Source organism: Triticum urartu, chromosome 7 (assembly GCF_003073215.2).
Source record: "Triticum urartu cultivar G1812 chromosome 7, Tu2.1, whole genome shotgun sequence".
In the NCBI taxonomy this organism is placed as follows: domain Eukaryota; kingdom Viridiplantae; phylum Streptophyta; class Magnoliopsida; order Poales; family Poaceae; genus Triticum; species Triticum urartu.
Genome location: NC_053028.1, coordinates 488,397,223 through 488,411,330, shown reverse-complemented (window position 1 = coordinate 488,411,330; position 14,108 = coordinate 488,397,223). Strand labels below are relative to the sequence as shown.

Sequence of the window (14,108 nt, the reverse complement as noted above, 5' to 3'; positions counted from 1 at the left end):
CAATGACGCGGCACGCACTCCCCCACCCGCATCACGCGGCCCTCGTCACGCACTGACGACATGCAATTAGTCACGCGTCGCTCCTTCCGGGATACTTCCCCCTTGACAACCCCTCCACACCAAGGAACCGATTGTCCAATTTTGCCAGTCACGCACGCTTCGGACGGCTGAACCCGGCGCACGATGCTCAAGTGCTCCCGTCTCTGCGGTACCCACCGATCAGTGTAACGGCCCGCACGAGCACCCCTACACCTCACCTACCTGCGAAGAGCGGCATCACACGATACCGGCGCGCACAAGTAGTCGCCAACCAGCCATGATAGTATATAGCACGAACCTTCCTTCCTCGAGCTCCCCCCTGCCCTCGCCTCGCTGCCCCATATCACTGGCTGGCTACTCTGGCGGCGTCGTGCTAGAGCGGGAGAGTGTTCCGGTGTACCACGTGCTCGTGCTTGGAACGCCGTACGTGTCCATGGAGATGGAGACCCCGTTGGCGCAGGTGATGGATGGCCTGATCAAGGGGCGGGAGTTCGCGACGCAGCTGCAGGGCCTCCTCCGGGACTCCCCCAAGGCCGGCCTCATCATGGACCAGATCCTCCACGCCTTCTCCCGGGCCATGCACGCCGCCAAGGCTGCGGCCGCTGCCACGGCTGCTACCAGCGGTAGTGAGAGGTCCTCGGACGTGCATAGCGAGGTCACCGATGGTGCGAGCGGCGGCCGGAAGAGGAAGTCCGCCGCCGCCGGAGGAAACCGCAAGGCCTGTCGGAGAAGGTGAGGAAAGCTCGGGCTCACGATTCTTTGATTTGTTTGTTATGTTATTCTTGACATAATCTCCCTCGTTAATTAACTGGATGTTTGTCCAGTCATGTGATTATAATAAACTTCTTTTCGTAATTTGGCGTTGCAGGACCCAGCAGTCGTCCGTCGTCACGAAGAGTGTGAAGAGCTTGGACGACGGGCAGGCATGGCGCAAGTACGGGCAGAAGGAGATACACAACTCCAAGCACTCGAGGTACGTTTCTCTGCCCGCCAATGATCATCACTACTAGTAATAAACCGCTAAAAACCACCAAGTGGAACGACAAACAGTGCTCCTACCAACCATGCCTGCAATCAATCCCTCGACGTCGACGGGTCTCCGTCAACTGACAAGCGCCGGGCGTGAACGTGTTTCTTCCGCAGGGCCTACTTCCGGTGCACGCACAAGTACGACCAGCTGTGCGCGGCGCAGCGGCAGGTCCAGCGCTGCGACGACGACGAGGGCATGTTCAGGGTCACCTACATCGGCGTGCACACCTGCCGGGACCCCGCCGCCGCCGCCGTGGCGTCGCACATGCTCCACCTCACCGGCGCCGCCGAAGGCCTGCACGCCGGCTGCCACCTCATCAGCTTCGCGCCCGGCAGCTCCACCGCCGCCGCTCCCAGCACGACCACGACGACGATGACCTTGAACGCCAAGCTGGTCGACGAAGACGCCGCGACGGGTTCCGGCCTGCAGGGCATGAAGCCTGAGAGCGGCGACCAGGAGGAGGTGCTGAGCAGCCGCACCCCCGGGAACTCTGCCCAGCACAGCACCGCCGCGGCGGCGACGGCGACGGCTCCTGCTTGGCCCGACCAGGGAGACGTGACGTCCACCCGGCAATACGGTGGCGCCGTTAACTTTGGAGAGTACCTTGATGACTACACGTCCCTCGGGGACCTAGTGTTCTACGTCCTCGATCATTGATCCGTCGAGCTGTGGATCGACCGATTTGTCGCGTGTAAATGGAAATAATGGCTGTGCGGATCGTCGATCATCTTGAGCGGCAACCACTGCGAGTCGTAGTTTAGTTTGTACAGTTTATTTTCGTCTCATGACAATTAGAAGCTGAAAGTTGGGTATTGTTTTAGTTGAGCCGAGGCTTTTGTCTCTCCCGAGTGACTGAGAAGTGAACAGAATTTTTAGTTTATTTTGCACTCCACTCCACGACTTTATGTAAATTTTAGCTTCATGTTTCTGAATTTCCTTCTATTCGAAGAACAATAATGCTAAACATATAAAAATTTACACGCAATTACATCCTAACTAGGATTCTTTCTTTCTAACTAACCTCCCCTGATTTTCACATCACGAGGCAGATGTCCTGACACATTAATGGCCGTCAGAAACATACATTATGTACGGCGTTTCTTCCTCGGTGAAGCCGAGTGTTGAGGCTTCTCTGCGACACAGGTGCCAGAAATAACGGTGTACGGGGGCAACCGTGACTCCCACACCAGCTCAAACTTCATGGGCAGAACAACAGAGCCTGATATTATATCTCCAAATGTCATCCTGGGGAACTCACCTGGTCCTGGTCCGGAAGAGCCCCTTCCACCGATCAGCAACATGAACCGAAGCGGGGCAGCCGCCGCCGCCGACGGCGAAAACCTGGTGATGTCCACGGTGCTGCCTTTGTCAAGAAGAGCTCTCGGATGCTCACCGAAGACGGACAGGTTCGCCTCCATGACCGTTCTGTACAGCTTCAGAACGCGGCTCCAGAACTGGACATTCAGGTTGTTCCTCAGCATGCTTGAGTAGACGTTCAGATGCACGAGCGACCCCTCCATCATCGCCGCCAGCTCCTTCCCTATCAGGGCCAGCCGCGGGTGGTCCGCCGGGTCGGAGCTCCCGAACGCGAGGACCTTGAAAAGGTAGCCGTATTCCTCTCGTGAGAAGCTGTTGATCCGGACGAGGTTCACGGTTCCAAACCTTGCTAGCCTCTCGAGCCGGCTTATGATCACCACCTTGCTCCCTGCGCCGGTGAGAGCTCGGAGCAGCGAGTGGAACCCGCGCCATTCGCTGCCATCCACGTCCGACCGGAACTCGACGACGATCAAAGTCCTCACCGGAGTAGTGGTAAACCTGCCACGGTCGATGCTCTGAATCTCGCATCCGTCGACGTGGACGATGGAAGGGAAGCGAGAGCGGATCCGGTCGTCGGAGCAGACGCTCCACACCAGCGTCTTCTTGCCCACCCTGCGGCCGCCGATGATGGGCAGCACGGTCGGAGCCCCGGGCGGCGGCTGGCCGTCCTGCATCAAGACGTTGATGACCCGCTGCCTCTCGACCCGGCGCCCGAACATGAAGTTGTCGATGTGAAGGTAGCAGCTGTACGGGCTGCGGAGCATGCGCTCGCAGCCTGCTAGGAGCGCGATGAACTCGGCCATCTCCGCAGAGGCGGTCTCCAGAGCTCTCAGCGCGGTCTGCACCTCTTGGCTGGCAGGTGTGCTACTGAATCTTCTGAAATCCATGGAGTGTGAGGAGCCGCTCACCTCCGGTTGTGCTCCGATCTGCTCCAGGGGGCCATGGGTGTCCAGGGCGTCGTACCCCTGGTACATGGCTTCCGTGAGCGCCTTGAGCTGCAGCAGCATCCGTGAGTTGGTGATGTATCGCCCCTCGGCCTCCTCGACGATGGTGTGGACTCTGAGGAGGAGCCGGCGGAGGGACTCCAGGTTCTCCTTCTTGTTCGGGCGTGCCTGGCCTCTGTACTTGCTGATGAGGAAAGACACGAGCCGGCCGGCTAGCTCGCTTGCCACCGCGGAGACGGCAATCTCCATGAGTTTTTCTTGATACGGAGAAGGTGTGTGTGTCACAGCGAGACGAACACGCTCACATATCATGCGTGAGAGAGGCAAGACGTGGCGCGATTGTGGTGATCGACGTGCAAGACTGGGAAGCAATCCTCTATTATTGCTTCGACTTCAACGATGTTGACCCTTGACCCCCCATATTTTGCCCACGTGTCTACTCCTAATGACCTGGGCAGCTACTTCCTCCATCCCATAAAAGCAACTCTAGTAGACCCCGCATCCCGCCGGCCCGCAAAACACGTTTGCAGTTCGTGCAAAACCGTTTTTGCGGACCGGCGCGGGCTGGCACAGATGCAGACCCCTCAAATGGATCCGTAAAAAAAAATATTTATGGAATATTTTTTTTTACGGATCGGCTATGCGGGTTCTGCTCAGGCATCATCGTAACGACCCGCAAACAGGTAAACTACAAATATCGCATTTGACATATGATTTCACAAACAAGTCCAAATTCAAACGACATAAACAGTTTTACGCGTAAATAGAAGCCAAGTTCATTACGGCTAACGCAAAAGAGGGCCTTGCAAAAGGTTTGTGCCCATGTCTGGCATCATCTTAATCGATTTTCACTCCGCGCCATCGAGTCCACCTTGAAGTTCATCGACGCCACCGAATCCACCTCGGCGTTTGTTTCAACTCCCGCACAAAAATCATCCACATTGCCACCATATGGAGCGGAGAAAACATCACCGGAACTGTAGCACGGACCGGCCGACGCCACCATTCTTCTTTTCAAGATTTCTCTCCTTGCCATGTTTTGGTGAGGTTGTCCATGTAATTGCGGTTCATTGACATGATCTTATTCTCTTCGGCGAGCAACATGGACATGGATATGTTTTCGGCGGCGCATGCCCTTCTCTTCTCGATGGCAGCTTTGCGCAGCCCCTCTTCCTTGAGCAACTGCCACTTTTCTTGCTTCTCCTTTGCCTTCTTTTCGGCCAACTCTTTCTTGATCTCCAACGACTTCAACAACATCGACTCGTTGGATTGCACCATGGCATCAATCTTCTCCCTCAAGCTTGATGCTTCTTGCTCTCTCTTCATCTTCTCCTTGGTCTTCTTGTCGTCATCGGGCTTGTGCAAATGTCTTGGGCCATCCTCATCCTCATCTTCATCCATGTTTGTAAGTGAGCCTCTCTTTGGTGGGGATTCTTTGTCGATCAACTTCCACTTCTCGCACTTTTGGAGCAACTCCCAACAATGCTCTACTTTGAAAAATTTGCCTTCCGAAACTTCCATGTCCTTATATCTATGTTGAGCAATCTTGTACTACGCAATATGAACAAAGTGATCCAATCATTTCCCATGATGCAATATGATGATGCACAATTTGAACAAAGGCAAAACAAACTCACATAGTCAGACTCCATGGTGCCACTTGGAGGTGCATTGCGTACTTACTCCAAGCAAGCTGCCCAACGGCTGTACATAGGCTTGATATTCTCCCAACGCCCTTGAAGCGACCGAAATGTGCGTGGAGTCCTATTGGGATGATTTGCCATAATGCGGAAGTATTGATCTTCGATCCTTTGCCAATATCTCTTGAAAGTTTGAGAAGTACCCGTGCATGCATCAAGAGACACCGCACTCCATGCTTGAATCAAAACTTGATCTTCCAAGATTGTGTAGTTCTTCGATCTTATGCTTTTCCCAGATTTTGCTTGCGATTGTTCAAACGCTTCCGCTTCGATCTCCTCCAATTCGTCCGCACAACCATGATCATCCACACCGCCCTTCGTTTCATTGTAGTCGAATGGTTCACGCGACGCCCTCGATTCAATCGTACACTAATCATACACGCAAATGTGTACGATCAAGATCAAGGACTCACGGGAAGATATCACAACACAACTCTAGACACAAATTAAAATAATACAAGCTTTATATTACAATCCAGGGGCCTCGAGGGCTCGAAGACATAAGCTCAAATACACAAGAGTCAGCGGAAGCAACAATATCTGAGTACAGACATGAGTTAAACAAGTTTGCCTTAAGAAGGCTAGCACAAAAGCAACATTGATTGAAAAGGCAAGGCCTCCTGCCTGGGAGCCTCCTAACTACTCCAAGTCGTCAGCGGCCGTCACGTAGTAGTAGGCACCCTCGGGGTAGCAGTAGTCATTAGTGGTGTCGTCTGGCTCCTGGGATCCGTCATCTGGTCGCAACAAACGGGTATGGGGGAAAAGAGGTAGCAAAGCAGCCGTGAGTACTCATCCAAAGTACTCGCAAGACTTACATCAGATCTAAACTAAGTATGCATCTGTATCAAAGGAAATGGGCTATATCTGTGGACTAAACTGCAGAATGCCAGAAAGAAGGGGAAAGCCTAGCCTATCGAAGACTAGCATCTTCAAGCATCTTGCAGCATATAGAAGAGTACAGATCAACATAATGTAAAGTAGTAGTGTTATCAACTTCGACCAGAGATCCTTTCTCGACTCCCTGCGAGAAAGCAATCCCAGAGCCATACTATCCATTTCTCATTCACAATTCATTTCTCATCACAAGTATCCAGTTCTAGTTGTATCGATCGGGATACAACTCCAAGTGTCCGTTACCGTAGGACAGGCTATCGATAGATGTTTTCTTCCCTGCAGGAGTGCACTAACTTACCCATCACGCTCGATTAACTCCGGCCGGACACACTTTCCGGGATCATGCCCGACCTCGGCCAAACAATACGCCGCAACCCGACCTAGGCTTAATAGAGAGGTCAAGCACGCCGGACTAAACCTATGCCCCCAGGGATCATGGGCCATCTCCCCAGGAACTCCTGCATGTTGCGTACGCGGCCGGTGAGCAGACCTAGCTACCTCCTTAAACAAGGCAGGAGCTTACGCAGTCTAACCCGGTGCACGCCACTCAGTCGCTGACGTCAATTAAGCTTCGGCTGATGCATACGACGCAGAACGCCCATGCAATGCACACGTGATGGTTAGTGCTATCAGGCCAGAGGCCCCTTGATCAAATATCCAAACCTGTAGTAGATTAGGAGCACACGGTAAGAGCAGAGACTCACGATCGATGTGACCCCGTCGCCCCGTCACGAGTACTTGCGGCAAGGGCTAAGAAGGCCCGGCCACGTCTCGTAAGTATCTCGCGGGCACCTTCCAGGTCAACCCGACTCCACATCACTCGCTATTAAGCTCGCACGGGTACCCCTCAGGGCCGACCCATCTTTAGTAACATGGCTCAGTGCAAAGTCATAGTAACCATAGTAACTGTGTGTCTAACACCAAGGGGAAAATGATAACCCACAAGTATAGGGTATTGCAATAGTTTTCGATAAGTAAGAGTGTCGAACCCAACAAGGAGCTAAAGGTAGAACAAATATTCCCTCAAGTTCTATCGACCACCGATACAACTCTATGCACACTTGACGTTCGCTTTACCTAGAACAAGTATGAAACTAGAAGTACTTTGTAGGCGTTGTTGGATAGGTTTGCAAGATAATAAAGAGTATGTAAATAAAAAGTAGGGGCTGTTTAGATAAAGAAACAATAAAGTAAATATAGCAAGTGTGGAAAAGTGATGGTAGGAGTTGCAAAATTGCCCCTAAGCAATCGACTACCTTACTAGACCGATAGCAAGTATTATGTGGGAGAGGCCACTGCTAGCATGTCATCCCTGACTTGGAATTCTATGCACTTATAATTGGAACTATTAGCAAGCATCCGCAACTACTAATGTTCATTAAGGTAAAACCCAACCATAGCATTAAGATATATTGGTCCCCCTTCAATCCCGTATGCATCAATTTCTATGCTAGGTTGAAGTTTCTGTCACTCTTGCCCTCCAATACATAGTCCTATCAACATACAACTAACCCTATGGTGTGATCCACGCGCACAATCATATGATGGGCACCAAAGGACATCAACATAACCACAAGCAAATTAAATCAATCATAGCAATTCATCAACCACCAATAGGACAACGAAAATCTACTCAGACATCATACGATGGCAACACATCATTGGATAATAATATGAAGCATAAAGCACCATGTTCAAGTAGAGGGTACAGCGGGTTGCGGGAGAGTGGACCGCTATAGATAGAGGGGGGAAGGTGATGGAGATGTTGGTGAAGATGGCGGAGGTGTTGGTGTAGATCGCGGTGATGATGATGATGATGGCCACAACAGCGTTCCGGCGCCACCGGGAGAGAAGGGGAGAGGGGGCCCCTTCGTCTTCTTCTTCCTTGACCTCCTCCCTCATTACAAAAAAATACACTTCCGTGATAATACGTATTTGTCACAGTAGGTCTCTTTTTTTGTCATGCATGTACATCCATGAAAAATTTATTACAGAATCAAGATAGTCATACCTGTGCTGTCGTAGAAGTGTTCCATGACATTACCAAAATTATCATCACGGAAGTGTCCACTTCCATGACAATAAATCACGCGTCACAGAAGTGCTTTCGTCAAGGGTGACCGACACGTGGCATCCACCGTAACGGAACGCCGTTAAGCTATCGGGTCGGGTTTTGGATTCGATAACCCGTTAACAGCCCCGACCAATGGGGATTTTCCACGTGTAAAATCATCATTGGCTAGAGGAAACACGTGTCGGCTCATCGTTGGGACAGATGTCATCCACTCACTGGACAGAAGGCGGCTATGATACGTCGACACGTGGCACGACCCAACAGTGGCCCATTCCTGTGAAAAGGCCGGCCCATTTGACTTGGTCAAAAGCTGGCGGGCCGGCCCATGGAAAGCCTGTTAACGGCCTGTTCGCGTATAGCCCATTTACAGCCCGCTAACCCAAGGCCATTTACACCCTATCCGAATTAGGCCCAGTAGCGTCATCTGGGCCGTCCAATAGATTCCAGCCCATTTTCACTTCTGGCCCATGTATAGCCCATGACGTCTTTCGGCCCTTTGTAACTCTTGGCCCATTAGCGGCCCGTGCTGAAACTGGCCCGTAATGAACAGTGTATCACTTTACACCCATTAACGGCCCGTGGTGAAACTGGCCCATAATGAACAGTGTATCACTTTATACCCATTAACGGCCCGTTATTCCGTTGGGCCGTCTCCAGCCCATGTTATCTTTCGGCCTTCTCAGAGCCCATTTATTCATTTCCAGCATTCGTTTACTTACGGCCCGTTACTGTCATTTTCTGCTTGTGGGCCAAATTCAGCCCATGGTTACAGTCGGCCCGTTTGTGATCCGTTAATACGTTGGGCCGTTTTCATAGCGTCATCAAATACGGCCTATTAACGATGGCCCGTTACGGTCGGCCCATGAATGGACGATTCCAACTCTAGCCCGTTTACGGCCAGAATGCGGTCTGTTTGGCCCATGTTTGGCCAATCGAGCATACGGCCTGTATAAGGCCCATTGATGATACGGCCCGTAGAAGGCCCATTGATGATACGACCCATAGAAGGCCCACTGTTTCTACGGCCCGCAGAAGGCCTAGTGTCACTACAGTAAATATTAGCCCATGGTTATTGTGGCCTAATTTTAAAAAATAGGTTATTGCAGCCACTAGCAAACCGCAGAAAAAGAACTGCACTGACTACAAGCAAACAAATAAACAAGACAACAAGGAAATAAATAAGCAAGCAACTTACACTAGGCTATCACGGCTATTACACATATTACACCCACTAGGCATCAAAGTTCGCCACCAGTGCAAATATAGGGAACATAACAACATATAAACGTCGCAGCAAAACAAGTCCAGAACTGAAACCACTTCAGAAGAGCTCAAGAAACAATATCCTGGGTACCCATAATGCTGGCAAGATTCTTAGCAAGCTTATTAAGTTTCTCTTGTTTGGCGCTTAAGTCCTCCACCGCTTGCTGTTGCACCAGAAAGTATGCATCTGAATTCTGTAGGGACTTCCTCAGTCCTTCGGCTTCCTGTCGCATAACATCTGATCGATGTCTTTCAACTTGAAGTTGAGACTCAAGAATTCGAACTGATTCAGGCAATGAGTTCGAAGAGCTGGTGCCAGCAGTTGTAGTCAGTAACTTGAACACTACATCAAGACAGGACTTTGGGGTTGTCTCAGTGTCTTCAATATAGTTTTTATCAGCTTTCTTGGAGACCAACAAGGATGTGTCACTATCTTGAACCTTATTTTCATTACTTCCTTTACCATTGCATAACAGGGTACTCTTCTCCAATATTTTATCCGTGTTCTAAAAGAGAAACAAACAAACACATCTCAGGTTTACAATGTAGTATATGAAACTCATTTTGGTAAATCAGTTCAGTAGTAAGGTGGACAGGATAACAACATGAAACAAACATATATCTATGTAGTATGGTCATTGTATGGTCTATATCATTCTAGTTTATGTTGCCAAATCAAGATAGATACAGTTCGAATCATATCTATTTAAGACAAAGCAACATAGACAGAATATAAGTGTGGGAAACTACACAGCAATAACAACACTTGTAATGTGCATGGCATGAGAACATAACTGTTTATTCAATTGAAACTGAAATCAACATAGAGCAAGTTACAACAGCAAACAACCAAACACGTTGAAGAAACAGGTTTAAAACATACCTGTTGCGCCATTGGAGTTTTAATTGCATCCTTAAAATTTGAAATTAGTTGGTATCAGTAAATACAATGATGCAAGAGCAAAGTGGTATGAACCATAGCTACGGAACCTGACCTGAGAATAATTCTTCTTCTGCTTTAAGCGTTGACTTCGGGTTCAGAGTGGTGGTCCTCGTGATTTGGGCACTGCAGTTGCCTTACTAACTGCTCGTGTTTGGGCGCTCTGTGGTGGATACGGTGTTGTGTCAACGGGAACTGGGTGTCTATCTGCTGGGGTTGGGGTTAGAAGGGGTGTAGCTGGTTCTCTGTCCAACTGGGTAGGGGTACAATCTGCATGAGTGTGGGTTATGTGTGGTGGGGCTGGTTCTTGGGCAAGTACAACCGTGGTTCTATCTGCATCAACAGGTAGCACGATCTTTTCTGAAGACCGTGTTTTTACTCCCACAGATACTGCCATCACTCCCTCCAATTGAAATGACTGATAAACAAGAAAAGTAATTGAATGTACAGACATTGTAAGATAGACAGGTGCAATGGATAGTAGGGAAGAAAACATGGCATGAAATAATTCACATTTATGTTGTCTAAGCAAACAGAATAGCAGGACATAATTTCACATATATGATGGCTAATTAAACAGGATAGTATGACACAATTTCACATGTATGATGGCTAACTAAACAGGATAGAATGACATACTTCAAAATATGATGACTATGTAAACATGATGACATGATATAACTATACAATGTGTCTATTAAAGTGGTTGGCATGCCATAAATCACAAACATGCTGTCGATGGAAACATGATGGCATGACATAATTCACGGATAGAATGACATAATTTAAATATGATGACTATGTAAACGGGATGAGATGATATAACTATATTATTTCTTTAGAAAATGGGTTGGCATGCCATAATTCAGATACATGCTATCTATGTAAACATCATGGCATGACATAATTCAAATATATGATTTATATACTAAGGAAGTGAGCAGAGGGCAATCACATATATGATGTGTCAACTAAGGAGATGGCATTCAATATTGTGTATATGATGTAAAAACTAAGCATTGCAATACAACATATGCATTATATGAGTAATATAACCCTGCCAAGTTTGAGCATACACCTCAAGGGGATAATAGGACTGGTCATCTGCCTCTGAATCCTCCTCTTAAGAGCTATCTGTAACCAGCACGATATCTGCTTCAGCAGGTAGCATTGTCTGCTCTGAAGACCTTGTTTTCACTCCAGATTTCTCCATCACCAATTCAAATGGCTGATGCACAGGAAGAGCAGTTGAATATACAAACATTGTCGACAAAAGCAATGAGAAATACAAAAAAAGGACGACATGATATAATTCACATATATGACGCTTGCCTAAACAGCATGGCATTGCATAATTCACATACATAATGTCTTGCAACAAGATAACATTGCATAATTCACATATATAATGTCTTGCAACAAGATGGCATTGCATAATTCACATATATGGTAATTAGACACTAAACAGGTGGCATTCACACAAAGCATGTCTAAACTAAGCAAATGACATAGCAATGCAAGATACCATACGCACGATATGAGCAACATAACCCTGCCAAGTTAGGGCATGCACCTCGGGGGGGGGGGGGATATGACTGGTCATCTGTCTCTGAATCCTCCTCTGAGGAGCTACCGGTAACCAGCAAGACATGCACTTCGTCAGATAGCATTGTCTGCTCTGAAGACCTTGTTTCCACTCCAGATTTTTCCATGACCGTGCCAAATGGCTGATGCATAGGAAGAGTAATTGAATGTACTAAAATTGTTGACAAATTTAACACGTAATAAAAAAATGATGGCATGATATAATTCACATATAAGATGACTGGCTAACCAGGGTGGCATTGCAAAATTCACATATATGATGCCTGGCTAGACAAGATGGCATTGCATGATTCACATATACGATAAAGAAACTAAACAGATGGCATTGACACAAAGCATGTCTAAACTAAGCAGATGACATCTTTAATGTATACAGTAAGCAATGCAAGGCACCATATGCATGATATTACCAACATCAACATGCCAAGTTAGAGCAAAGACCTCATGGGGTAAATAGGAGTGGTCTTCTCCTTCTGAATCCCCCTCATAACAGTTATCTTCCTCTTGATTACGATCCGAAATGGGTGGAGGGGGCTGCCTTTGTGCCCACCATGGAACGACGTCTGCATGAAATTTTATTGCCATGCAAGACTCGTCTCTTTTGCTCTACATGATCAGTTCCATTGTGTACAATAACTGGCATGCATAGTAATAAAACATAGTGAGATTATGTAAGGAGTGCATGCACAAATCTAGAGTGATGGTAGCAAACTGTGGATAGACCCAAAACCAATGATATCAGGCAGATAATAGCTTTAGTTAAAAAATACAGATAATGGCTCCTTTAATGTTTGTTTGCACCCAACATGAAACTCATAGTAGACACCGGAGATTAACCAGATAGTAGACAGATAGTACTGATTGCTGCCCCAATATGTACCCCACAACCATTTAAAAACTCAAGTTTCAGCATTAGTTTGGACCTGACTCGGAGTCTAATAGGTGAACACGACGATAATGTAGCATGTCATCATATTAAGCGACGCATAACGTAAGTAGACACGGAAGAGTGCGACCTCTCTTGCGGACCCGTGTAGTCCTCAAGGTCATCTGCTCAGTTGATGATGGTAATGCAGTTGCCGTGGCTGCCGGCGGCGGGGAAGAAGATCTGAGGCGGCGAAAGACAGTCTGGAGAGCGGATCCCTGCTGTGGTGAACCCTTCCGTCGTTGGAGCAGCTGAGCTGGGGTGGAACACAGCGCCGCAGGAGCAGGACAAACCACACAAGGTTTTCTTTAACACATATCTGCAACAGAAGTAATTGAGTAAGGGCTTGTTTGAATTTGAGGATTCTAACAATGCAGGGATAGGAAATAGACATGAATAGGATAGGAATGCACGTGCAAAACAGAGAATTTAAAAACACAGAATTTCTGCCAATCTGGGTGTTTGATTCACAACAATTGGAAGATCACAGGATGCAAAAAAGCATGGTGAGATTAAGTCAAACCACAAGAAAATGTACGGTTATAATGCTATTATGCTACTATCTCTTAGTCTTGTGCTTGATGAATAGGAATATGAAAAGGAGGAGAAGTGGAAATTAGAATTACTACGGTTTTTCTTTCAAGGAGACACTAAAGGAACAAATCCTACAGTTTTCCTTTGCTCCATTCCTTTGCACCAAATTCATGAAAAGTAGTACCATAGGAAACTTTCCAATTCCGATGTTTTCATTCACTTTTCCTTTCAAGCACTGGCGATTCTAGTAGGCAGGCTTGAGAAAGGAAAATCCTACACTAAAAAATGTCTTTGTGTTACTTCTATTACTTTGGACCCAGGCCACTGCCATACTAGCTCAACTCCCAGGCCCATCGACAAATGCACAGCTCAAACGCGCAGAGATAAATAATGATTGCGTTCAAGAGAGTCCATCACGGATAGCTAAGTTGCCTGGTACCTCACTGCTTATCATATAGTAGGATAAAATAATTGTATTTCCCGTTACTACGAGTGCTCAGTGGACAATATATATAACATGTAGAGTAAAAAAGAGATGCAACAAGTGTACAACCTCTTTGGCGAAGCCATGTCGATCTCAGCGTGACTGGGTTGGCCGGTGAGGATGCTCCGGCTGACTTGGCTGTCGAAGGAGGGGAAGAAGATCTTAGGCGTCTGGAGATGGAGCCCGAGGTACTGCTCCGCTGTGATGGAGGGTTTCGTCGTTGGAGCAGCTCTGATGAGTTGTACGACGCCGAGGCTGAAGCAGGACAAGAGAGACAACGAATAACGTTAACCTGAGTGGAATTCTAATAGCATCTCCAATACATGACGTAAAATACATAAACACAAAGTACTAGATGT

At 47.9% G+C, this 14,108-nt stretch overlaps 2 protein-coding genes across 2 annotated transcripts; one reads left to right on the top strand and one right to left on the bottom strand.

The window, feature by feature from the left end:
- Positions 1-301: 301 nt before the first annotated feature.
- LOC125517952 (transcription factor WRKY45-2-like) lies at positions 302-1,961 on the top strand. The gene is made up of 3 exons (XM_048682910.1): positions 302-771; positions 908-1,012; positions 1,183-1,961. The coding sequence occupies exons 1-3, from the start codon at positions 317-319 to the stop codon at positions 1,724-1,726; spliced, it is 1,104 nt and encodes a 367-aa protein (XP_048538867.1). The 5' UTR covers positions 302-316; the 3' UTR covers positions 1,727-1,961.
- Positions 1,962-2,098: 137 nt separating this feature from the next.
- LOC125517951 lies at positions 2,099-3,669 on the bottom strand. Its single transcript, XM_048682909.1, has one exon. The coding sequence runs from the start codon at positions 3,640-3,642 to the stop codon at positions 2,155-2,157; it is 1,488 nt and encodes a 495-aa protein (XP_048538866.1). The 5' UTR covers positions 3,643-3,669; the 3' UTR covers positions 2,099-2,154.
- Between the last annotated feature and the right edge of the window lie 10,439 nt (positions 3,670-14,108).